The sequence below is a fragment of the Varanus komodoensis genome, unplaced genomic scaffold, assembly GCF_004798865.1.
Source record: "Varanus komodoensis strain SLA01 unplaced genomic scaffold, ASM479886v1 scaffold73, whole genome shotgun sequence".
Classification (NCBI taxonomy): domain Eukaryota; kingdom Metazoa; phylum Chordata; class Lepidosauria; order Squamata; family Varanidae; genus Varanus; species Varanus komodoensis.
In genome coordinates, this window is record NW_025336386.1 from 2,544,832 (window position 1) to 2,571,023 (window position 26,192).

The window sequence follows — 26,192 nt, forward strand, 5'->3', positions numbered from 1 at the left end:
TGAAGGCCTACAACATCTTCTTAGAATTAACACCAAAAATTGATGTCCTTACCATCATGGGGGATTGGAATGCTAAAGTAGGAAGCCAAAAGATAACCAGAGTAACAGGCAAGTTTGGCCTTGGAGTACAAAATGAAGCAGGGCACAGGCTGGTAGAATTTTGTCAAGAGAATGCGATGGTCATAGCAAACACTCTTTTCCAACAACCCAAGAGATGACTCTACACATGGACATCACAAGACGGTCAACACAGAAATCAGATTGACTATGTGCTCTGCAGCCAAAGATGGAGAAGCTCTATACAGTCAGTAAAAACTAGACCAGGAGCTGACTGTGGCTCAGATCATGAGCTTCTTGTTGCAAAATTTACTCTTAAATTGAAGAAAGTAGGGAAAAGCGCAAGGCCACTCAGGTATAACCTAAATGACAAATAGATTTAAGGAATTAGATCTGATAGACAGAGTGCCTAAAGAACTATGGATGGAAGTTTGCAACACTGTGCAAGAGGCCGCAACTAAAACCATCCCAAAGAAAAAGAAATGCAAGAAAGCAAAATGGCTGTCTGAGGAAACTTTACAAATAGCTCAGGAAAGAAGGGAAGCGAAAGGCAAGGGAGAAAGAGAAAGATACACCCAATTGAATGCAGAATTCCAGAGAATAGCTAGAAGAGATAAGAATGCCTTCTTAAATGAACAGTGCAAAGAAGTAGAAGAAAACAATAGAATAGGGAGGACCTGAGATCTCTTCAAGAAAATTGGAGATATGAAGGGAATGTTTCATGCAAGGATGGGCATGATGAAGGACCAAAATGGCAGGGACCTAACAGAGGCAGAGGAGATTAAGGTGGCAGGATTACACAGAACTATTCTGTAGACCTTGGGGTGCTGGTTGACTGCAAGCTGAACATGAGTCAGCAGTGTGATGCTGTGGTCAAGAGGGCGAACACCACCCTTGGTTGCATAGCCAGAAGCATGGCTTCTAGATATAGAGAGATATATTACTCCCACTCTATAAGACTCTGGAGTATTGTGCTCAGTTTTGGGCCCCTCATTACAGGAAGGATATAGCCAGGTTAGAGTCAGTGCAGCATAGGGTCACAAGGTTGGTGGCCAGTTGGTGCAGGGGATGCCATAGGAGGCGAGACTGAGGGAACTGGGTCTCTTCAACCTGGAGAAGAGACTCAGAGGGGATCTGTTAGCAACATACAGGTATGTGAAGGGGTGTCACACGGAGGTGGGTAAAGACCTGTTCTCCCCTGCAGAGGAAGGCAGGACACGCTCCAACGGAGCAAAGCTCAGGGAGCCAAGGTTCCATTTGGATGCCAGGAAGCACTTCCTGACAGTTAGGACCCCGAGGGTGTGGAATGGGCTTCCACGGGAGGTGGTTGAGGCCCCATCAGTGAGGGTGTTCAAGGATAGGCTAGACATGCACACAGTGAGGATGCCGTGAGCAGAGCTGGCTGGAGCTGGGGGTCAGACTAGATGGCCTTGGAGGCCCCTTCTGACTCAATCTGTTTCTATGTTTCTATACAAGAAAGAGCTTAATGTCCCTGATAACCACGATGGGGTGGTCACTGACCTCGAGCCAGATGTCCTGGAATGTTAAGTCAAATGGGCCTTAGGAAGTCTGAGCAACAACAAAGCTAGTGGAGGAGACAGTATTCCAGCTGAGCTATTCAAAATCTCCAGTTGGAATTATGATTGCTGGGAGAAATATCAACAACCTCAGATATGCAGATGATACCACTCTCATGGCAGAAAGTGAAGCGGAACTAAAGAGCCTCTTGATGCGGGTGAAGGAGGAGAGTGCAAAATTTGGCTTGAAACTCAACATTAAGAAAACTAAGATCATGGTGTCCAGTCCTATCACTTCCTGGCAAATAGATGAGGAAGAAATGGAGGTAGTGACAGATTTTATCTTCCTGGGCTCCAAGATCACCGCAGACAGGGACTGCAGCCAAGAAATTGAAAGATGCTTGCTTCTTGGGAGGAAAGCTATGGCAAATCTAGACAGCATACTAAAAAGCAGAGACATCATCCTGCCCACAAAAGTGCGTATAGTCAAGGCGATGGTTTTCCCAGTTGCAATGTATGTCCATGAAAGCTGGACCATAAGGAAGGCTGAGCGCCGAAGAACTGAGGCCTTTGAATTGTGGTGCTGGCGGAGACTCCAGCGAGTCCCTTGGACTGCAAGGCAATCAAACTGGTCAGTCCTAGAGGAGATCAACCCTGACTGCTCTTTAGAAGGCCAGATCCTGAAGATGAAACTCAAATACTTTGGCCACCTAATGAAAAGGAAGGACTCCCTGGAGAAGACCCTGATGCTGGGAACAATTGAGGGCAAAAGAGGAAGGGGACGGCAGAGGATCAGGTGGCTAGATGGAGTCACTGAAGCAGTTGGTGTGAGCTTGAGTGAACTCCGGGGGATGGTGGAGGACAGGAAGGCCTGGAGGTATGTTGTCCACGGGGTCACAATGGGTCAGACATGACTTCACAACTAACAACAGCAAATGCTGTCTTCCATATCACCTCAGTTTGGGCTAAAAAAAGGATTCTGTGTTTTCATGCTTAGTTTCCCTTGCTCACGTGTACTTTGGTTCCTGGAAACGTTGCTTTTCCTGTACTAGTTTGCTTTCTAGGAAATCACTTTTTGGTGACTGGCCATGCCCAACATGGAAAGCATTTTAGGAATAGGCAACCCCCCGCCACCCTCCCCCCCCCCACACACACAGAGCAGTCATTTTTGACGTGCACATAAGTCTCCGAAAATTGCAAATGGCCCATGCTATGGACTCCGAGTAATAAACAACCCCAATGTTTAGAGATTTTAAAAAAATTCTTAACGAAAAAAATCCTAAAGTGGAAAAAAAAAGCATGCTTCATAAGCGCGGAATGCTGACTGCCTTTTGGGCAGAGGGAACACAAAAATGTAGGGGAGCAGGAATGGTACTTCTGGAAAACAGAATGGAGTGCTGCACAGAAATGCTTCACACTGCAATGTGGTGCAGGGATCAGAAAGCTGGACTAGGTCCCAGGAGTTCTGGGTTCTAGTCCTCCCTCATCTAGGAGACTCACTGGGCGTCTCTGGACAAGTCATTGATTCTCAGCCTAACCTACCTCGTAGGGATGTTGTAAAGATAACAAGTTGGGGAGAAAAAGGGAGCTCATGGAAGCCGCCTTGGGTTCCGCATGGAGAAAATGCAGGCTATAAATATAATAAAGGAAATGAATACAAACAAACTTTTCTTGCAGGCCCCACTTGCATAGTCGAATGTTCCAGTGCTGCTTGGCAGTCCTTTCTTCCCATTGTGATAACACCCCTGCACCATGAAGGATGGATGAACTGTATTTATTTATTTATTTATTTATAGCATTTTTATGCCGCCCCCATTGCAGAAAGCCTTGGGGTGGCTTACAAAGAGGATAAACAAACACGGGATAGACATTAAAAATTCGGAGCACCTCGGCAATAGTTCAAAACCAATAAATAAAAACAATTAACAATTAAAATATCATTTAAATAAAAAGGTCTTGGCCTGGTGTCGAAAAACAAATAACGACGGTGCCAGGCGGACCTCTCTGGGGAGCACAGTCCTGTGGTGTGGAGTCCTCACTGCACGCCAGAACTCTGGCAAACATCCCCAACACAGAACCAACTGGCTTCCAGTGTCCACATGCAAATCTTCCTAATTCAAACAATGGATTCTGATTCATAGCCATTTATTCCACACGCTTGATAATCGCAGGATTCCAGACCCCTCCAAAGCTACAACTGCAGCATGAGCAGGCAGTATTCTTCACACCCACCTGCCCAAAACATCTGTGCTATATATAAATGAATCTGTACATATATGTACATACAGAGCATGCTGTGATGCGGGGGAGGAAAAAAGTAACTCAAAACATTGTTGGCTGGGACAAAAAACCACAAAACCCTGGGGGCCAGAAGGGATACAGGAAATGAACATTCATTATTAGCCAATCTTAAAGCCAGGCAGGGGCTGGGATGAATAATTACACCATGAAAGAGCTCTGCTCTCCAATTATCATGCCCACGCCAATCTCTTTGAAGTCAGTTATGTAACCCAGTACCAGATAATAATGTTTTCTGGTAAATTTCATATCAGGAAGTATTCACTGATTGTATAAAATGGTAACTTGGAGGGGGTAATGAACACAAGTGGGATGGCTTGAAAACCTGGGCAAGCAGAGGGAGACGATTTGGCACTCAGAGCAGGATCCCCAGCAGCTCAGCCCCAGCTGGGTCAAATTCTGTGTGTCAAACGTGCAACTGAAATTATATGCCATTTACGGGGAACCCAAGATCAATCACCGTGTGTGCAAACTGCCATACAAAAAAGGGAGCTTGGGATGCAGGATTAAATTTTAAAACGGTATATCAAAGGAGAGACCTTCTGCTAATTTTTGGCAGGGCTGGTGGTAGGAGGAGAAGAGCAATTCATCTTCTGTTAATGAGGAAAATCATTAAAAAGGCAATTTGCCGTTAAATCAAGAGGAAAACCAAAGGAGCTACAAAAACAGATCCACCAACTGAAATGAAACCAAAATGAGCCTTAATAATTTTCTGCTACTTGTCAATGTCCAATGAAACCGAGTGGCATCAGGTTTTGGACTGTCAAAAGAAAGTGCTCCGCATAAAATCACCGTAGTCTGTAGCACTCACTTTCACAAGACATGCTGCCCTACCACCAGGGCGGTGGGGAGTATAAACCAGAAAGAAAGCAATGACCTGGGCGTGGATTTATGGGTACAGAAATTGTACTCTTGCTTCTAAGATGCCTAGGCCACTCATTCTCTGTTTGAAAAACAGATGAGGTAAGTCTTGCCAAACACACACCAGGATAGAAAGGGGTGCAGCTATCCGCAACCGTGTTCTACAGAGTAGCCACTATTTTATGTTCGGTGTGTCTTTCTAGCCAAAGGACAAATTCTGTTTCAGAGAAGCTCTTGAGCCACATCTGCTGATGAGTGGGGCAAGCAGAAGTGGGGAGGACTAAGGGAAAAGCAGCAGGGCCAAACACCAAAAAATTAAAGAAGTTAAAAATCATATTGTAGCTTTAAGCTCTTTTAACCAGTATAATATACACCATATGTAATTACATTACATATTGCAACATACTATTAGAACAGAACAGAACAGAACAGAACAGAACTATATATTAGTATTATAATATACTGTATTGCATATAAAGAATACACTCCCCAGAGAGGTTCGCCTGGTGCCGACATTATATTCTTTTCAGTGTCAGGCAAAACCCTTTTTATTTTCCCATTATTTTAATGTTTAATTGATTTTAACTGGGGTTTTAGTATATTAATAGTTGGACACTGTGATGTTTGTTTTATTTTACTTATTCATTGTAAGCCATCCAGAGACATTCTGTAGGGGATGGGATAGAAAAGTTTTTAATTAATTAATTAAGACATTTCAACCTTTGAGAATGGGGGGGGTGGCTACAGTTCTAGGGGTGTAAATCCAAATTTATCTCACTGAATAATAAAGTTGCAGTGGATTTCCATCAGTATTTGTACTTTTATTGTGTTTGTTCCAGTACGTCATTGGAGAGATTTTTTAAAAGGAGAGACTTCAGCAACGACCAAAATGATGAGCGGGACCTCAGCACCCACAGCTTTAACCTCACTGGATGAAGAGAGCAGACGGCTGGAAGACCAAGCAAAGACCGGGGGAGCGAGAGCAGCAAAGCCTCCAGAGTCCATCCTATTGCTATGGCACCCGTGCAAGCCTAGGAGTGACCGAACCTGCTGCATTTGAGGCCCTGGGGGAAATCATGCCTTCCCTGAGCAGAGGGGCAACAGGTTTATCAGTGACAGCCGCCCTCTCTTTCGATCCGCAAGGACAATTCCTAGGGATGAGCAAGAATTTGGTTTCAATTTGGTTTTGTTAAGAATTCACAAAGTTCTCCATATTCAGGAAAAATATAGCCTGGAACTTAAATTCAGTTTTGGACAAGCTGACACTGACAGATTCATCCACCTTTTTCTGACTAGTCTCTCCTCTTCGAGGACCGGGCAAGCTGGCACATCCTGCGTATCCCCGTGCCGGAACAGCTCTGCCACGCACCAAGGGGGATGGACGAGAATGCCCTTTTAGCTCACTTTCGTAGTGGCTTTGCCAAAGTTTGCCAATTCCTTCATATGCAGGAGAAGTTCCTGAGATTTTAAAAAATTCTCTCCTCCTTTGCTGTCTCATGCTATCTTGAACACTGCATATGCTCACTGCTTTGAGGATTATGAGACTGTTGTGTTACGTTTAGAGCACAGATGCATCCAATCATGTAACACAGCTATGAAATGAAATGAAATGAAATGAAATGAAATGAAATAGGATTCTGGATGGACAACAAGCATGAAGCGTGTCTCCCCACTGGCCTCACGCAGCTCAAAGCTTCAAGCAAGCCTGAGGTCAAGGCAGGCGGGGTGGGCAGACCTGTGGAGGTGCCGGCAATGGAATGTGGGAACGGAAGAAGAGCCTGCATGTGCAGGGGGCATGTCCCCGATATTCCAGGTGCCGGGGGCAAAGCAACAGGAACAGGCTTCAGCGCCTCCGTGTTTCGTTCAATGACATTTCCAGTCTCTGGAAAGAGGCCAAGGGTTGAAAAGCACATTAGAGCTCAAAGCCCTGGACTGGCACTGAAGAGGCTGCTATTTGCTCCCCAGCCATGAAGTTTGTGTTGGTTCAGTCATGGACACTCAGCCCATCCTACCTTGCAAGGATGTTGTGAGGATAAAATGGAGAGGAGGAGGATCTTGTGTGCCACTTTGGGCTCCTTGGTGGAAAAGGGGGCATATAAATGTTAACAGAAACTCATACCTAAATTAGCCCAGACCACTGCAACACTGATATGCTGGACTACAACTCCCATCTGGTTTCCAAAAGGATTCAGGCAAGATTTCCATACACCACATGGAGAGCAACAGATCCCAAAATAAAGCTGTTGTCTACCTGATCATTGCTCCAAAGCAGAAACAGCCGTTGCACTATTTTGGAAAAGGGGAGGGGAGGGGAGGGGAGGGGAGGGGAGGGGAAGAGAGAGCACACACATAGCTGGTCGGAACATTTCCCCCACAATCTCATGCTCAGCCAATGGAAGGAGGAGGCCTGACCTTCACACCCACTTCCACAGCCCCGGAGTCCATTCAGCTTTTGTCACGGCGCATGTTAGTACTCGGTCACCATGACAACCCAACTTCCTCCTGCAGATGGCTTCCATGGCTTAAAACCATACAGGTGTTGCCCAGTCCGCCCAGAGGAAAACAATCCCAATAATGACCTTAAGTGGCTTTACTGGTTTTAAATAAATATGGACGTGCTTCCCTTTGGCGGAAATTGGGCCTGGCAAGAGAGGCCCCCAAGCATCCAAACTACACCAGATATTTAACATATGGAGGATTAAATGGAACAATAAATTACAATTTCTAGTTTTAATATAAAATGGGTTATAGATGCACACCTTGCTGTGACTTTACAGTAGCCTGCCAAAACCTCCCTGTAAAACCAAGAGGTTGTTTAGCTGGGACTCAACAGTGCAGCTGGAGGTGGGCCCTGGGGCCAAAGTCCACCCAAGACAGCCACTGCAGAAATCCCATGGCAAAGTCCCACCATCTCCAAGGAACCTCCTGCCTGAAGCCCTGGACTGTGGCCATTAGTGCTGGAGTTGGGATACAAGGCTGAGCAGCAGAGGAGGATGCAGCAGCCCTGGCTCCATTTCGCCCAGGGCTGCAGCACTGTCTGCACAGTGTCCTTCATCCCTCCTGCCCACCTCATTGCCCACGAGCTTAAGAATAACTCTGATGAACTGGAAAGGAATCACAGAATCATGGCACAGTAGGGCTGGAAGGGGCCATGAAGGCCTTCGGGTTTAACCCCCTGCCTTTGCAGGACACCACATTACACCATCCCACACAGATGGCTGTCCCGTGTCCTTCCAAATGTCTCCAGTGTGGGAGAGCCCACCATCTCCCTAGGCAGCTGGTTCCACTGCCGTATTGCTCTGACAGTGAGGCAGCTTTTCCTGATGTCCAGCCTGAATCTGGGTTGCCGCAACTTGACTTGATTATTCCGTGTCCTGCACTGTGGCATCAGCAAGGAGAGACCTTGACCTATGAGGAAAGACCAGGAGAACTGGGCATGTTCAGCCATGAGAAGAGAAGACGGAGGGGGGACATGAAATCCCTGTATAGGTACCTCAAAGGCTGTCACAAAGAGGAAGGTCAAGTGGTGCAAAATAGAGCTGCCAGGCTGCTGACGAGGGCTGGGCATTGTTCTCATATAACCCCAGTCCTCTGTCAGCTCCACTGGCTCCCCATTGAAGTGCGGGCCCAATTCAAGGTGCTGGTTATCACCTACAAAGCCCTGAACGGCCTAGGTCCTGGTTACCTAAAGGAGTGCCTGCGTCCATATATGCCCTCCCGCCCCTTGAGATCGGCAGCTGAGGTCCTTCTCCGGGAGCCCTCCGTGAAAGATATTAGGAGGCAAAGTACCTGGAGGAGGGCTTTCTCTGCAGTGGCGCCCAACCTATGGAATGTGCTCCCCAGAGAGGTCCACCTGGCGCCGTCATTATTTGCTTTTCAGCGCCAGGCCAAAACCTTTTTATTTAAATGCTATTTTAATTGTTAAGGTTTATTTATTGATTTTAAACTGACCAGGCTGTTTCCACTATTTTATGTATTTTATGTATTCTATGTATTTTTGTATTAATATGCAGGATTTTAATGATTGTAAGTGGCCCCGAGGCTTATGTGAAGGGGGCGGCATATAAGCTGTCTAAATAAACAGACAGACAGACAGACAGCATGGCAAACAAGTGAATAATAAGTGGAGCTGTGACCACCCTTTTGTACACATTTGGTTTCTCCTCAGTCTTTCTTCCTCAGAGCAGTTTAATTTCAGCTGCAGAGGCAGAATGCATTTTGTGATGGCCACACCACTGGAAGTACAAAACTGTACAGCAAATAATCCACAGATCATTTGATCAGAGAGTTACACTCCTTTGGCCACCCCCGGGCTGCACCAACAGGCAACGGCTCCAACTGTACCCGACAGGTGGCACATCCTGCCTGCTGCTCTCTGGCCCGTCAAATTGGACACCCCGGCCACTGCGCTGAGAGCCCTTGGCGAGGAGCACCGGTGCTCGGGCACCAAGTAAAGACCTCCTCAAGATAAGCACCGTGCTGGAAAAGTTTGGGTCAGGCCTGCGGGAGTTGCCTTGCAGTTAGGGAAAAGCGTGCACCAGGTTTTAAGAATGCTCCCAGAAAAGGTAGCAGTTTAATCTTGCCAGATAGGCGTCAAGTACTTATTTAAAAAGGAAAGCAAAATACATATTGAGAGTGAAGCTATTAAAAGTATTACCATAAAGTAGCAGGTGTGATTGCAGCAATTATGCTAACAACTTTAAGGGCAAAGTACAGCACTGCAAAAAGCTCATGCAACGGAGGTGGTGGCAGGAGCATGTGGTGAGAAGCCTGGAGACTTTTCCCTCCAGACTGCAATTTGCTCCTCTCAAACATGGCAGGTGGCCACCCCATGAGCACAGATGACCCATTCAATTATTTAACTGTGCTTTACATTAAAACACAGCCCTTGGGTACAAGCCATGTTCTGTCTGCAGTGTAATTAGGAACACTTTGAATATCTTCCTGAAGTTTTTGATTTCTACCTCTCCCCCTTGAAACACAACCATTTTTATCTGTGATTCTATATCTAGTGATAAGTGAGTGCCAATGCCTTCCAGAGAAATCCTTTTCTCTCTCCATCTCATAGCAATTTGCTTCCAGGCACTTACCAGCCCCAGCTAATCACACACATGGCTTGTGGGGGGGGGGGGATGTACCCTTCCCACTAAATGCTGGTGCCCTTTGCCAGATACACACAGAGCTACAGGGGGTTCTGGGGGAGGGGCTGTTTGTTTATGTGGAGAGTCCTTAAACCCATTTATCTGTGCAGGGCTCTGCATAGTGCTGCAGGATCTGAATTAATCTAAATGCTGTCATTTTCAAAGTACATAATTATATATACCGTATTTTTCGCTCTATAAGACGCACTTTTTCCCCCCTCAAAAGTAAGGGGAAATGTCTGTGCATCTTATAGAGCGAATGTGTGTGTGCCTGACGCCCGGGACGCTGCCGGCTGCCTGCACCACGTGGCACCACCTGGCCGGCACATGCTCGGCACGCCCTGCCCGCCCCCCCCCTCCGGCGCAGGTGAGAGCTATGCCGCTCAGGGGGAGCGGTGTGGAGGAGGAGGAGCTGTGGCCTTTAACCTGCTGGCCACACAGAGAGACGGACTGCTCACCCCCACCACCCGGGAAGACCTGCCGCTGCCACCGCGCCGCCTGGAAGACCACTGCCGGCACGCTGCCGGCCTGGCTGCATCACACCTGGCCGGAACGCACTCGGCGCACCCTGCTCCGCCCCCTCCTCCGGTGCAGGTGAGAGCTGTTAATCACAGGTCGGTGTGTGTTTTCAAATGGCAACCCGTCTTTTAATGAAGCCCATGGGGAAGTGATGGGGAATGTGCCTGTGATTATCAGGAAGCTTTCCATGGATCCCTCCTCTAAAAACTAGGTGTGTCTTATGGTCAGGTGCGTTTTACAGAGCGAAAAATACGGTAGTCACCCAGCTCCAGGTAAATGCAGATTGCAGCGAGCAGGAACGTGAAAGGAGCTTCATAGCTTGGGAGAGTTGGTTTATCCAAGAAATCCTCTCTGTCCCATGGCAGAAGAGCAACTGGCTGCGCTCCTGAAGAATGGTGGCCACGAGCGGGGCATGGATGTCCTCCGTTCCCATTCTCCCAGGCCAGGGCTCCCTGGTGGCCTCCGGAAAAGCCCTGGCTCCTGGCCTCAGTGCATTCCTCCTCAGCACGGCAGTGACACGCCTGTCCCACGCTGCAGGCCGGCTGCGGCTGTGGCAACACGCACTTCAAGCTCCCCACCCCCAGGGCTCCGCAGGTGGGAGAGCAACACAGGGAGAACGCCAGCCCTCGCGCACGTCTGCCTGGAAGTGCGCTCCAGCGTCCTTCCTCTGCAGGAAGCCCTGCCCAGGCTGAGCCGCTTGCAGCCCTCCAGATCGCTCGGCCTACAGCTCCCGTCAGCCCTGGCCCCCCAGCTCAAGATGAGGGGTGAGAGGAGTTGTAGGCCAGCCCCTCCAGAGGGCCACCGGTTGCCCACCCCTGCGCCGGGCAGCCATCCTGCGTCGTCACCTGCTAAAAGGAATGGAAGCGTGTTCTGGGGCCATTTTCCTCTCCTGCCAATGAGGGTGTGTGCGGGACAACTTCCCAGAGATTTGGGTGTGAACTGGCACAACCGCAAGCAGCTTCCTCAGTGCACGAGCCTCTCTCACACAGCCGTTCCCCACCTGACACCTCTCCCAAGGTGGAGGATTGCAACTCCCATCCACCCCAGCAGTGTGACCACTGGATGGTGGATCCTAGGAATTGTGCTCTGGAGGGCAGCAGACTGGAGAAGCTTGCCTAGTGTTGAGCTTTCATATTCATCTCGCCAAGAAAAAGCCAAAGCAAAGGCTGCACCTGCCAGCCCCCTTCCTGGCATGGGGGGCTGGGAAGCTGAGGGGCACCACTGTGCTCACTCCTGCCCCCTCCACTCCAATCGCTGCCTCGGGGGACGACGGGTGCACCGTGGCAGAGGCCATGCCCAGGGCCTGGATCTACGCGGTTGCCCTCAAACGGGGAGGGCGCAGTGCTGCTGCCACCACCTCCTCCGACTGCATAAATGTCCTTGAAGGCCTTGCTTCGTCAACTCGAGAGCCATTCCAAAGCACGCCACCTTTCCTACTGGTAAAATAGTCTGTATCTTCCTTGACCCCGGAGAGCATACAAGTTCAAGGTGGGCATACATCTTAAAGCATGGGTGCACAACCTATAACCCTCTTGCCTGACCAAGAGTGGTTTGACCTACCCATCTCCATGGCACCACATTCACCCCACATGCGCTCTCCACTCTCTGCCTCGGGGAACCTCATGCAGATATATATATTTAAATTTATTTAGAATATATATATCATCTCAATTGCCCAGAGGGCTCCCTGGGCAGTTTACAAACAATAAAACCCCATAAACACACAATAAAACACCCAACAAAAGATGGAACCACAGAAACAATAACAGTATTAAAATATAAATATACAAAATGTTCCATTTTAAAAAAATAACTGGTGAATAAAAAGCGTTTCACCTGACACCAACAAGTGGCCTCTCTGGGGAGTATATTCCTGATGGGAAGCCACCCCTGAGAAGGCCCCTTTCCAGGTATGTAAACCCACAAGTGCACCTTTATTTCAGGAGCAGTCAACATGCATGGCCCATGGCACCAAATCTGGTGGAAATATGGAAAAACTCAGTTTTCAGTACTACAGAGCACTAACAAGTCAATGTTAGTTCGCTCTCAAACTAACAAGCTAAACCTTATCTCCGTGGCAGTTCGTTGCCAAATTTCATTAACAAACTACTTCATTAGCAAATCGCTAATTGCTCCCAACACACTTGAATCCCATGGATGCGTAAGACCTGCTGAGCTGGCCGGGGTGTGGGGGGATAGTAGAGTCAAAACTGGCCCCCACACCCCTTGCCCCAAGAGGCCTACCCATGTTTTCCTACAAAACCTCGGAACGTTTCTCTCCAAAACAAACTGAGCTGGTTGCTGCATGATCTTTCAGACCAAAAGCTTTGGACTTCTCCTCTGTCTACTGGAGGGTTGTTCCCAGCATTCCACAGTGGAACCATCTCTGTCCCGTGAAAAGGATGGGCAACAGATTCAAAAGAAAGGATTCCTGCCTACAGAGCATCATTAGCCTAAGGAAACTTACCTCCAATAGCCTAAATGACTGTAGAGAAGGGTAAGACTTTGTGTTTGTTTGCCACATGTGTATGCTGCCCCAAAGCCAGACGCTCTCTACACGGCTCACAGCACCAAACACACACACACACCAAATAGAAATAAATAACAATAACAAGCAAACCATAAAACATAATAGAATTAAAATACAACACAAAATGTTGCACAGCAGATGCCATTTTGCTGGCTTCTTACTGTCCTTAGAGCTTGTTGGTACAAAGCACTGCTCTGGAGTGTATATAGCACAGAAGGAAATTGACCATCACGACTTCTATCATCCCCAGCCAGCCATGTCCTACAGCACCACAAGGCACTTCTGATGGAACCCCAACTGGCTTTTGTTGGCAACACCAGCCCCATGGCAGCCAGAGGGAGAAGCAGCCTGCACCTGTGCCGAGGTTTGCTACCACTGAACCCAAAAGGCAAAGAGGCAGCAGCTCTTCTGCTCTGCTTAGATCCAGCCCCAGGACCTGCTGAATTACTTACCTTTATAACTAAGAACCTGGTGTCTAGAATCTGCTTTTTCCTCCTCCCCAGTAGGCCATTTTCCTTTTGTGTCATGCTTCTTAGACAGCCAAGCAGATGGCTTTGGCTGCCCTATGACAAATCTCCGTAAGATTCACTGGGTGGCTTTTTTTTTGGAGGCAGAGTGAGATAAAAATGCATTACATGGGAATAAATAAATGCAATTTGACAGTAACGCACAGCAACAAATAAGACCCAGATAACAAGGCGCACCCTCTTACTGCCCTCATAATTAAATTAAAACCCAGCCGTCTTTGTAAAATCAGGGCTGGGAAGACAGAAGGAGACAAAGCGATAAATCCAGCTGGAGGATATGAATCCCATGCAAATGGCAACATTTCAGATTAAGGTAGATCTGGAAGCAGTTTAGTGGAAACCTGGCATGGCTGGGGCCAGCCAAGAAGGAGAGCGGAGTCGCTCCAGGCTAATTGTTTCCTTCATTCGGGCTACTCTAGCACACTAATAGGTTTTAATAAAAACTTTCAATTGGGCCAGTAAACCCCTCATTAAGCTGTTTTTAAAGCATGAATTTAAGAGCAGAGAGGGCAAGGGGTCGCAGGGAGTATTTAATTCACAACGGCTGGCGCGAAGTGCTTGTGCAATTCAAAAACAAGCATTTGAGCGTCCAGGGCCACATAAACATCCGACTCCTTCACTGAAAGCCGGCTAAGTGACAGTTTGAAAAATAGATTTAATAAGGCAGAAGGAAAAAGTTTCCCAGTCATACACAAGCAAGAGGAATAATCAACAGCCCATTTATTCTGCTTCTGCAAGTAAAAAAATTACGCACACATAAAAACGAAGCAATGCAAAAATGCAACTGAAAAGAACTTGAACAGGGGAGCGTGGAAGAGCCACCATGACGGACCTTCCTGCTCTTTTGGAACAGAATTGAGCCACCACTGCACTTGCAAAAAACATGCGCAAAAACAGAACAGACATGCAGAGAAGCCAGGATGGTTGCTGCCCTGAGGAGGCGGCACTAAGAATCAGGCTGGGGTGAAGCGAGAGAGAGGCAGACAGAATGGAGGTGGGCGCCCAAAAGGCAAGGGCGGCACAGGGGAACGTCTAACCAAAACGCAGCGCCGGCCTTGGGTTTCGTTTCGATGGCAGAGTTAGAATAAAGAGCAGATGCATTTATCTTATTTATATGCTGCCAAATAACAAAAAGGTACCTGGGGTGGCTCATGCAACAGTTTAAAACAGATATGCTCATAATAAAGAAAAGCATCTAAAGCCTCTAAAACGCATGGAAGGAAAGGGATGTTTTAATCCGGGATAGAAAAGATTGCCATGGAAATCTTGCACTTGAAGGCCGGGGGGGCAGGGGGAGGCTGCCATCGCTTGCAGGACTTCCATCCCCCTCTGCAGGAAGCTGCCCCGCCTCAAGGCAGCCCCAGAAGTGCTGGTCCACCGCGGAAAACTGAAGCTGCAATGTTCCTGCCCGTGGCCTGGCGGCCTCCCTGCCCAAGCGATCCTCAGGCAGGGCAGTGCTGAAAGAACCCGCTGCGGGTGCCTGTGGAAGCCCCCCAGGGTTGGCACGGCCCCCCGACCACGACGGAGCCCACGCAGCATGTCACTGATACAGCGAACGAGGACGGGCTTGGCGAAATCTGGGCTCTGGCAAGGGCAAGGAGCACTTCCCTCGCCGGGACGAGGCCATTTCCTGGCGAGTCTTGGATACGGAGTATTACTTTCCTCCTACAAAGGTGGGGGACCACCCATTTGAACAGACTGCCTGAACGGGAACAGTTCGGGGCACACTTGGAGATTTTCCAGTGGGGAGAGCGAGCGATCTGGCCACGGACCCATCTTCCCGCAGAAGAGCAAGGCGAATGGCTCGTCGATTCGACCGCACCCCACCGCCTTCCCCACAGCTGCAGAGCTTTCTCTGCCCCGTGACATACAGGGAGTGAGGGGGGGATTCCGTAGGCTGGACAGCCGCTAAAATGCAAATAAAGACAAGCAGGTGCATGCCAAAGCACTCTGAAGGCAAGAGGTCTCGCCACCCCCATGGGCCCTGACACTTGACCCTTCCACCAGCCTGATTTTGCAAGATCCATTTCAAGGGTAGCCCGATGCCACAGACAAGGGTTGATGACCAGGCAACCCACCATACGCCCTCCTGATGCCTGCCCTTCTTGGCTGACAGGAGCAAGCAGGCATGTCCAGCAGGTGACAAGTGTGCCTTTCTGCAGCCAGGTCCTAAAGGTGCCTTATGGACATCGGCCTGCCCTCCAAAAGCAAATTCCCCAGTTTAACTGGATGCCAATGAAGGCCACCCCGCAGCACTGCAGGCAGAGCTTCCCCAACACCCGTTTCGCCATAATGCTTTCACGTCCCATCCGTGAGCCATCAAGGGATGGATCCGACCCTTACCTGGGTTGCTCTTCAACAATGGAATGGTTCTACCATCTGCAGCTGAGGCTGCACAGATGGGCACTTCCCCTGGGAGGGAAGAGAGATGGAGTGGGGGGGAGAAGAGGAATGCACCCAGAAGCAGCAGCAGCAGCGGCTCCCTAAGTGGCGAAAACATTCTCATGACCCAGTCGGCCGGCCGGCCAGGAAACAGCTGCCGAAGGCCCCTCCCAAGCCTTTGAGACAGGTGCTTCTTGTTATGCTGCACTCTGGGCTGGGAGGGGGTCTCTCTCCAGGGAAAGAGGAAGTGGGGCCACAGGAGGCCGTCGCGGGCAGTCCTGCCACAGCCGAGCGTGACGAATATGGTTAAGTGCAGTGCCGCGGTTGGGACACCATTGCTGAGAAATTCCGACCGCGGGGGCAACGGGGGCCATTTGCACTCGGGGGCGTTGCACACATGGCGACGGTTTTCAAGCTGTGGCCTCTGGCCTGGAGACGCCCTGTTCTCTCCCAGCGAGAGTGCAGCCCTGAGAAAGCGGGCTCTCCGGAGAAAGGGCTCTGCGGAAATGAAGGGCTTTGTCCATGTGTGCTCCACCTTCCCCGGGCGTTACGGCGACTGGCCACTCTCCAAAGCCTCTGCCACACCTTGCCTGCCCCTGTGGACAAACCGTCACCAGGCCGGCACCAAACCTGCCTCCCAGGTAAGCAAGACTGCACGACGCAGCAATTTTGCAGGACTTTTGCGGATCTGCTGCCAAGGGCCCTCATCCAGAATGTCAGGTGCATAAAGAGCAGTTAAGGAGGAAAAGCAGATCCACAGTGTGGATCTTCACTGTGACCGATTCTCCACATAGATTTAAGGTCCAGCACTGTTCATGGCACATGCATGCACACAGCTATGGGACAGCCCCGACTACCTCACTCCATATGGATAAGGAGTCCACCTCAGGCTTTGGAACTCTGCAAAGCTTCTGGACACATTTGCCCCTGTAATTAGCAGAAATTGCTGCCCTTGTTTGTTACCCTTCTGAACATCAGTGCTTCAAACACTTGCTTTTTTCTGCAAAAGATCACAGAAAAGAGGTTATATTCCACTTTAAGGCAGGGAGAGATGAGTTAACGATCAAGCATCACTCTCCAATAGAGTTTATGTGGCAAAACGGGCCAGGAGCCAAAGAACTGCAAAATTAGATCCATTTGCCCAGAAAAGACAAAAATGTGCTTTTCCAGTTGCAGATTTTTGATACGTTTTACCTTATGATGATGATTATAAAAAACCAGCAGCTGATCATATCCCCATGAAATTCCCACTGAAGCACCGCACCGGGCAAGCAGTGTCTCCTCTTAAAGGTACTGCAGAATGCCATTTTCTCCTCCTGAAGATTTCTTCCCAAAGCCTTGAGTGTTAAATGCAAATCAGACCTGTCCACTTGTGCCTAGTGCTCTCTGCTTCCTGCAGCCCACTGCGCTTGCAAAGAGAAGACAGCCAAAGAGGTCTGCCAGACTAAGTACAGTAACTATGGAGTAAATACGGAGTAAATATGCAATACACAGAACATATGTACTCTGTGTGTGTGCTACTGTCATCTGCAGCCTTCTGTGTGCATGCACATAGGGCTCCTGCCTTCTCCTTCTGACACGTTAGAACAGAGGTGGGCAATCTGCAGCCCACAACACTATTTTCAAAAGTCTTCTACATGTGATGCTTTCAGACCTCCAACAAGAGAGAGAGAAAAGGGGGTGGCTGAGAGAGAACGCGTGTGAAAAGGGGGGTGGCAGAAAGGGGCGTGGCAGAAAGACAGCAGGTCTGAGAGCGATGCTCCTACTTTGGGCTTTATCCCTGCTCAAAGCCATTGTGGCACTCAACAGATTGCCTGAGAGGGAGAGCAGAGGTTTCTTGATGGAAAAATATTTCCCACTCTTCTGTTAGGATCTGCATCGTTCACTACAGCCGAGCCGAGCTGGAAGGGACCAGGTATCAAACCTATTACACCTGAGTGTCCCTATTTTGAACAGAAAATGTTGGGTGCAGAGCAGAGCTGGAGAATCCAGTGGTCAAGTCTACAGTTTTGGTGGGCTGCTCAAGGCCCTGCATGGGCCTAAGCAATTTGCCGGGGGGGGGGGCGTGCTGCAGTGTTCCCCCCTTCCTTGGGAAGTCCATGAAACTACAAGTATCGGAAGGGTGCATGCACACAACGCCTCTAAGTCCAAAGGAATGAAATGTCTGACAGAGAATGTGCCGAAAAGTTTCAGCCCCTGAAACAATACCCTAAACAGCTTGGAACCAGGATACCTGAAGGAACATCTCCCCACTACATGCCCTCACACCCTTTAAGAAAGGCAGGGGAGGCCTTGCTCCGGGAACCCTCTTTGAAGGAAGTATGGAAGATATCTACCCAGAGGAGGGTCTTCTCTGCAGTGGCACCCAGACTATGGAATATGCTCCCCAGAGAGATCTGCCTGGTGCCGACTCTCTACTCTCCAGCGCCAGGTAAATACCTTTTCATATAGCCATCATTTTAATAATTAAAAATTTTAATAATAATTTTAAATAATTTTACACAGTCGCATTCTCTTTTTTCTTTCTTTTCCTTTTTTCCCTTCTTTTCTTTAGTTTGAAATGTTGTTCAGGTTGCAATTTTACTGAATGTTTTAACTGTATTTTATATTACTATTTTAACCTTTTGTAAGCCATCCTGAGGCTTGTTGCAAAGGATGGAATAAAAATGTTTAAATACATACATACATACATACATACATACATTCATACTGGCGTTTTACCTTTGTGGCTTCACAGGCTAATAGATTACATTTGGTAAGGCTGCTTATTATTAATTAATAAGAGGTGCTTATTTATATATAATGCAATTGCATCTTGTCTACTGATACAGAAACACCTTTTTCTACTTCTATAGAATAAGTCAGTTCCAAGACACAGATAAAGAGCATGCCCCGTTCTTCCTGCAAAGAGACAGGATCTGCTCCACATGTACAAGAGACCACTGCAGGAACTGTTTGGACACAGGGTGAAGTAAATGCTACTGGGCACAGGGTGGGATTTTGCAAAACTCAGCAATATTTAAATCAATTTCGACAACAACAAACAGAAGACGACAAAATGTCACTGTTCCACATTTAAATATAACAAAAATATTGTGGTTTTCCTGCATTCCTAAAAAAGTGGCTTTCAGCATTTTCATTTTCTTAATCTCAACTCAGAAGCCTCATCTCATCCAAAAGCAGAAGAAGAGAAAGGAAATCCCACTGGGCACAAAGCGTCTGATTAACAGAGGAAGAGACTTGATCCATCCACTCTCATATACTGTTTGAAAAAGCAAGAGCCGGGGCGGGGCGGGGGCCTGGGTGGGTAGCGACAGCCTTGTGTTCTGATTAAAAATGTGTTCTATGTCTGTCTGCCTGTCTGTATGTCTGCATCACTGCACAAAACCCAGCCATCTGAAACTTGCCAGTCATATTAAGAGGTCCCAAAAGTGCAACCAAAAGAGGGTTCTTTACTTGAAAAAAAAAAAAAAGAAATTTTAATTAATGTAAGTTGTCCATGGATTTGAAACCATCATCACTCTCTAAACAGCAGACTTTTTTTCAACCACTTGGAGCCAGCGGAAATTGGAAGGCCAGGGCAGCGGTGGGGCCATGCCAGTCGGCACCACATCATGCCCGACTCCAAGAGCCGCAGGTTTGCTCACAGGCTTTGCTTTATCAAACAACAGGCTATGCCAAGTTGTGCAGAGCTGGGCCCACTCCTAATGACGTAATATGTACAGTATGACTTGCACTGCTACTATCTAATGGCCAGAACTTTTATAATCCACTGTGGTACATAGTAACAATGGGTATTCCGTTTAGTTTTACAGCCTGCACTCTGCAGAAAATACGCTTCTCTGGGAGTAAACGTCACTGAACGAAGCAATACTGACTTTGGGGTATACAGGCCAAGATTTATTTCTTACACCAATATCAAATCTTGCCCTTTCAGAGTGCAAAGAGCATATATTGGATACCTTTAGCCTCCCTCTGCCAAGACCTCTAGGATTGCAGACTTCACTCCCAACTAGATTAAGGTCCTACATGAAGTCACCAAGGATTAAGTCTCATTAATCTCAGTGGGGTTTACTTCGAAGTGGAGACACAGTTGTTGTTAGTAGCAAAGTCCGACCCATCGCGACCCCATGGACAACACTCCTCCAGGCCTTCCTGTCCTCCACCATCCCCCGGAGTTCACCTAAGCTCACACCAACTGCCTCAGTGACTCCATCCAGCCACCTCATCCTCTGCCGTCCCCTTCTTCTTTTGCCATCTATTGTTCCCAGCATCAGGCTCTTCTCCAGGGAGTCCTTCCTTCTCATTAGATGGCCAAAGTATTTGAGTTTCATCTTCAGTATCTGGCCTTCTAAAGTGCAGTCAGGGTTGATCTCCTCTAAGACTGACTGGTTTGATCTCCGTGCAGTCCAAGGGACTCGCAGGTGTCTCCTCCAGCACCACAATTCAGAGGCCTCAATTCTTCGGTGCTCAGCCTTCCTTATGGTCCAGCTTTAACGGACATACGTTGCAACAGGGAAAGCCATAGCCTTAACTATACGCACTTTTGTGGGCAGAGTGATGTCTCTGCTTTTTAGTATGCTGTCTAGATTTGCCATAGCTTTCCTCCCAAGGAGCAAGTGTGTATTAATTTCTTGGCTGCAGTCCCCGTCTGCGGTGATCTTGGAGCCCAGGAAAATAAAATCTGGCACTACCTCCATTTCTTCCCCAACTATTTGCCAGGAAGTGAGAGGACTGGATGCCATTATCTTAGTTTTCTTAATGTTGAGTTTCAAGCCAACTTTTGCACTCTCCTCCCTCACCCGCATCAAGAGGCTCTTTAGTTCCTCTTCATTTTCTGCCATTAGAGTGGTATCATCTGCATATCTGAGGTTGTTGATATTTCTCCCGGCAATCTTAATTCCAACTTGTGATTCATCTTGCCCCGCCTTTCTCATGATGTGCTCTGCATATAAGTTAAATAGGCAGGGTGACAGTATACAGGTTTGCCAAACTCCTTTCTCAATTTTGAACCAATCAGTGGTTCCGTGTCCAGTTCTCACTGTTGCTTCGTGACCGGAATATAGGTTTCTCAAGAGACAAATAAGATGGTCTGGTACTCCCATCTTTTTGAGAACTTGCCACAATTTGTTGTGATACACACAAAGGCTTTAGCATAGTCAATGAAGCAGATGTTTTTCTGGAACTCCCTAGCTTTCTCCATGATCCAGCATATGTTGGCAATTTGATCTCTAGTTCCTCTGCCTCTTCAAAACCCTGCCTGTACTTCTGGTAGTTCTAGGTCCACATACTGCTGAAGCCTAGTTTGTAGGATTTTGAGCATCACTTTGCTAGCATGTGGAGTGCAATGGTGCAGTAGTTGGAACATTCTTTGGCATTGCCCTTCTTTGGAATTGGAATGTAGACTGACCTTTTCCAATCCTGTGGCCACTGCTGAGTTTTCTAAATTTGCTGTCATATTGAGTGTAGCACTTTAACAGCATCGTCTTTTAGGATTTTGAATAGCTCAGCTGGAATACTTTCGCCTCCACTAGCTTTGTTGTTGCTCAGATTTCCTAAGGCCCATTTGACTTCACATTCCAGGATGTCTGGCTCGAGGTCAGTGACCACCCCATCGTGGTTATCAGGGATGTTAAGCTCTTTCTTGTATAGTTCTTCTGTGTAATCTTGCCATCTCTTCTTAATCTCTTCTGCCTCTGTTAGGTCCCTGCCATTTTGGTCCTTTATCATGCCCATCTTTGCATGAAACCTGCCCTTCATATCTCCAATTTTCTTGAAGAGATCTCTGGTCCTCCCTATTCTACTGTTTTCTTCTATTTCTTTGCACTGTTCATATAAGAAGGCATTCTTACCTCTTCTAGCTGGAATTCTGGAATTTCTACTCTGGAATTCTGCATTCAGTTGGGTGTATCTTTCTCTTTCTCCCTTGCCTTTCGCTTCCCTTCTTTCCTCAGCTATTTGTAAAGCTTGCTCAGACAGCCATTTTGCTTTCTTGCATTTCTTTTTCTTTGGGATGGTTTTAGTTGATGCCTCTTGTACAATGTTGCGAACCTCCGTCCATAGTTCTTCAGGCACTCTGTCTATCAGATCTGATTCCTTGAACCTATTTGTCACCTCTACTCATATTCATCAGGGATATGATTTAGGTCATACCTGAGTGGCCTAGTGCTTTTCCCTACTTTCTTCAATTTAAGCCTGAATTTTGCAACAAGAAGCTCATGCTCTGAGCCACAGTCAGCTCCTGGTCTAGTTTTTACTGACTGTATAGAGCTTCTCCATCTTTGGCTGCAGAGCACATAGTTGTCTTTTGGGTTGCTGGAAAAGAGTGTTTGCTATGACTATCATATTCTCTTGACAAAATTCTACCAGCCTGTGCCCAGCTTCATTTTGTAATCCAAGGCCAAACTTGCCTGTTATTCCAGTTATCTTTTGGCTTCGTACTTTAGCATTCCAATCCCCCATGATGATAAGAACATCAATTTTTGGTGTTAATTCTAGGAGGTGTTGTAGGCCTTCATAGAACCGGTCAGCTTCAGCCTCTTCAGCACCAGTGACTTGATTCGAACTGAGATCATTCTGTCATTTTGGAGATTGTATCCCAGTACTGCTTTTCCTACCCTTTTATTGACTATGAAGGCTACTCCATTTCTTCTGAGGGATTCTTGCCCGCAGTAGTGTACCTGATGGTCATCTGAATTAAATTCACCCATTCCTGTCCATTTTAGTTCACTGATTCCTAAGATGTCGATGTTCAGTCTTGTCATCTCGTTTGACCACATCCAGCTTGCCTTGATTCATGGATCTTACATTCCAGGTTCCTATGGAGTATAGATCTTTACAGCATTGGACTCTCCTTTCACCACCAGATACATCTGCAACTGAGTGTCCTTTCAGCTTTGACCCAGTCATCTTTGCCATGAAAACCCCATGGACAGTACCAAAAGGCAAAAAGATATGATGCCAGAAGATGAGCCTCTCAGGTCGGAAGGTTTCCAATGTGCTACTGTGGAACAGCGGAGGGCTAGTACTAGTAGCGCCAGAAAGAATGAAGCGACTGGGTCAAAGCCGAAAGGACACTCAGTTGCTGATGTATCTGGTGGTGAAAGGAGAGTAAAAACTAGACATGCAGAGCACATCATGAGAAAGGCGGGGCAAGATGAATCTCCAGTTGGAATTAAGATTGTTGGGAGAAATATCAACAACCTCAGATATGCAGATGATACCACTCTCATGGCAGAAAGTGAAGAGGAACTAAAGAGCCTCTTAATGCGGGTGAAGGAAGAGAATGCAAAAGTTGGCTTGAAACTCAACATTAAGAAAACTAAAATCATGGCATCCGGTCCTCTCACTTCTTGGCAAATAGATGAGGAAGAAATGGAGGTAGTGCCAGATTTTATTTTCCTGGGCTCCAAGATCACCGCAGATGGGGACTGCAGCCAAGAAATTAAGAGACGCTTGCTCCTGGGGAGGAAAGCTATGGCAAATCTAGACAACATACTAAAAAGCAGAGACATCACCCTGTCAACAAAAGTGCGTTTAGTCAAGGCTAGGGTTTTCCCAGTGGCATTGTATGGCTGTGAAAGCTGGACCATAAGGAAGGCTGAGCACCGAAGAACTGAGGCCTTTGAGTTGTGGTGCTGGAGGAGACTCCTGCGAGTCCCTTAGACCGCAAGGCGATCAAACCGGTCAGTCCTAGAGGAGATCAACCCTGACTGCACTTTAGAAGGCCAGATACTAAAGATGAAACTCAAATACTTTGGCCACCCAATGAGAAGGAAGGACTCCCTGGAGAAGACCCTGATGCTGGGAACAATTGAGGGCAAAAGAAGGGGACGGCAGAAGATCAGGTGGCTGGATGGAGTCACTGAAGCAGTTGGTGTGAGCTTAAGTGGACTCTGGGAGATGGTGGAGGACAGGAAGGCCTGGAGGAATGTGGTCCATGGGGTCGCGATGGGTCGGACACGACTTCGCGACTAACAACAACTCATTTGTGCAAGCCATTTCCTTTAGCATAAAGAGGCGTTTTACATTTTCAGGAATATGCACAGCTAGTGCAAATGTTTCCCTTACATATACCTTTTTCTGACAAGAGAGCCTTGTCATAAAATTTGGAGACTTGCAAACAGTGATGTATAACCATGCTTTTGATTCAAGTATTAAAATGTAAACCAAGCCAATTTCTACTGGGAACATAACTGGCAGGGGTTATAAAAATATAAATCACAGAAATAACAAATAAATGAATAATGTCATGAGCAGAGCCGGCTGGAGCTGGAGGTCAGACTAGATAGCCCAGGAGACCCCTTCTGACTCGCTCAGGGCCCCGTGGTCCCGAATTGAGAATCAAAGCCATGTGGCAGGAGAGTGCGCAAGTAGGTGGTGGTGGTGGTCCTCCATGGGTGTAGCCTTAAATTTCTATGGAGACTTTCTGACGAGACCTTCACAGCTAGGCTGGGATCAACAAAAGGCACGTGTGTCTCTCTGAAGGCCACCGGCCTCCAAGCAACGGGCTGTTCTGCACCATCTCAGATGTGTTTCTGGAGCTGGTCCGGGACACACAAGGAGCAACTGATCCTGTGTCTTCCTGAGAAAGGACCCTGCCCTCGCCCAGCCCATGTGCAGCTAGCCAGGAAATGTGCCCAGGCTTGCACCATGAAGGAACCACTACATCTTCCTAGAGGGGAAGCAATAGAGAAATTTAAAAAATGCTACATACCCAAAAGTGCACGAAAAACAACTATTGGATTTTTCTGAGTTATGCTCACTTACCAAAGGAGTACCTGCAAAATAAATGGGAGGGGGAAGATATTAAAATGCAAGTTAGAAACACAGGATAGGCATGCCTCTTTTGTTGAGCCAGGTGACACGACCTTATTCTCCATGTGTTCACATGTCAAGAGCACTTGACGGAAAGCTAGGAGTGCTTCACGGGATATACTGCTCCAACCTTCTGCGGAAGACCACTGCGGATTAGAGCAGGGTCCAGCGCGCCAAAGAAAGGGTCAGGCACAAGCAGCGCACAGCGACCGGGTTCGCTCCACTTGCTCAGCGGCCGCGTGCCCACGTCACAGCCAGGGCTGGACTAAAGCCCCTCGCAGTGTTTACAAAGCAGCCACAGCCCCCCTGAAAAGCCCCCTGCACATTTCATCAGCTTCTCAAAACCCCTTAATATTTACTGATTTACCTAACAAGGCCTTACTTCCAACTGCCATGCAAGTTCAGACAGAAAAAAGGACAGGGTGCTGCTCTCTCGGTCTAGTCGGGCACCAGGTAGTAACTTATCCATCCCCAGCGATGGGACAAAGCAAGTCAGTTGCTGGGACTGGAAGGGAAAGCGGCTTCAGAGACACGCCCATCGCCACAGGTAGCAAGCAGGGAGAGCACATGCTCTGTGTGCAGGACAGTCAGGGTTTGATGACCCACATCCCCAGAAAATACCAAAAGGGCCATGGGTAAAAGGAGAGAGAAAGAAAAACTGGGGTTTCTGGGGACAGGACCAGGGGAAAAGGGCTCTTCCCAGTCTTTCACTGCTCCCTGGGTACCTAAAAATGGCACCACCACCACCACCACCACCCCTTTAGATGCCAGGAAGCACTTCCTGACAGTCAGGACCCCGAGGGTGTGGAATGGGCTTCCCCGGGAGGTCGTTGAGGCCCCATTGGTGCGCGTGTTCAAAGACAGGCTGGACATGCCCATGGTGGGCATGTTGTGAGCAGAGCCGGCTGGTGCCGGAGGTCAGACTAGATGGCCCGGGAGACCCTTCTGACTCACTCTGTTTCTCTGTTTCTATGAAAGTAAACTTCCAAGCAGTGTGAGCATTCCTCTCCCGAGAGCCTTCATTTTGACACAGCCATTCAGAGTGGGACTCTCCCGTGCTTCGCTCCCTGAGAGGAGTCAGGCACAGAACCCCTTCTGGCCCCGAGACGAGTCCCTTGGGGGAGAAATGCTGAGGCTGAATCCCAGTTGGGTACGAGGCCACAGGCAAGAGGGATGCAGCAACGGGTGGGAGCAGTGGGGCGGCCAGTGCAACTGGCGGCGGCTCAGAGCGCGCCCTGTCCAGGGGCGGCCCCAGGGAGGGCGTCCGTGCTGTCCGTGGGGCTAGGGCTGCCCCCAGCCTGGGGCCTGTGGCCCCGGCCGAGAGGCTGCTCTGTCCCCACCTGCAGCAGGCATGTCGCCGGCGGTGCGGCACCCGGCCAGGCCCCCTCTCAGCCCTGCTCCTCTCTGCCAAGTCCCTGCGGCTCAGTGACCCCAGCAGGCACAGCAGGGGGTCAGGACCTTTTTTGCTCACGGCCCCCTTCTGAACCTCGTGTTCTGCGACATCGTCCTGGTCCCTGTGAGCTGGAAAAAGGGGCACTTTGCA

General features: G+C 48.3%; 1 protein-coding gene across 2 annotated transcripts in view; it reads right to left on the bottom strand.

Annotated features, from left to right (window-relative positions):
• LMF1 (lipase maturation factor 1) overlaps window positions 1-26,192 on the bottom strand; it is a 186,872-nt gene that overhangs the window by 148,771 nt on the left and 11,909 nt on the right. Inside the window, exon 2 of one of the 2 annotated variants that reach the window (XM_044452589.1) lies at window positions 24,602-24,612. The exons of the other annotated variant lie outside the window; for it this stretch is intronic. Within the exon in view, the coding sequence (XP_044308524.1) occupies window positions 24,602-24,612 (11 nt within the window). The remainder of the gene's footprint in view (window positions 1-24,601; window positions 24,613-26,192) is intronic. 2 annotated transcript variants of the gene reach the window in all.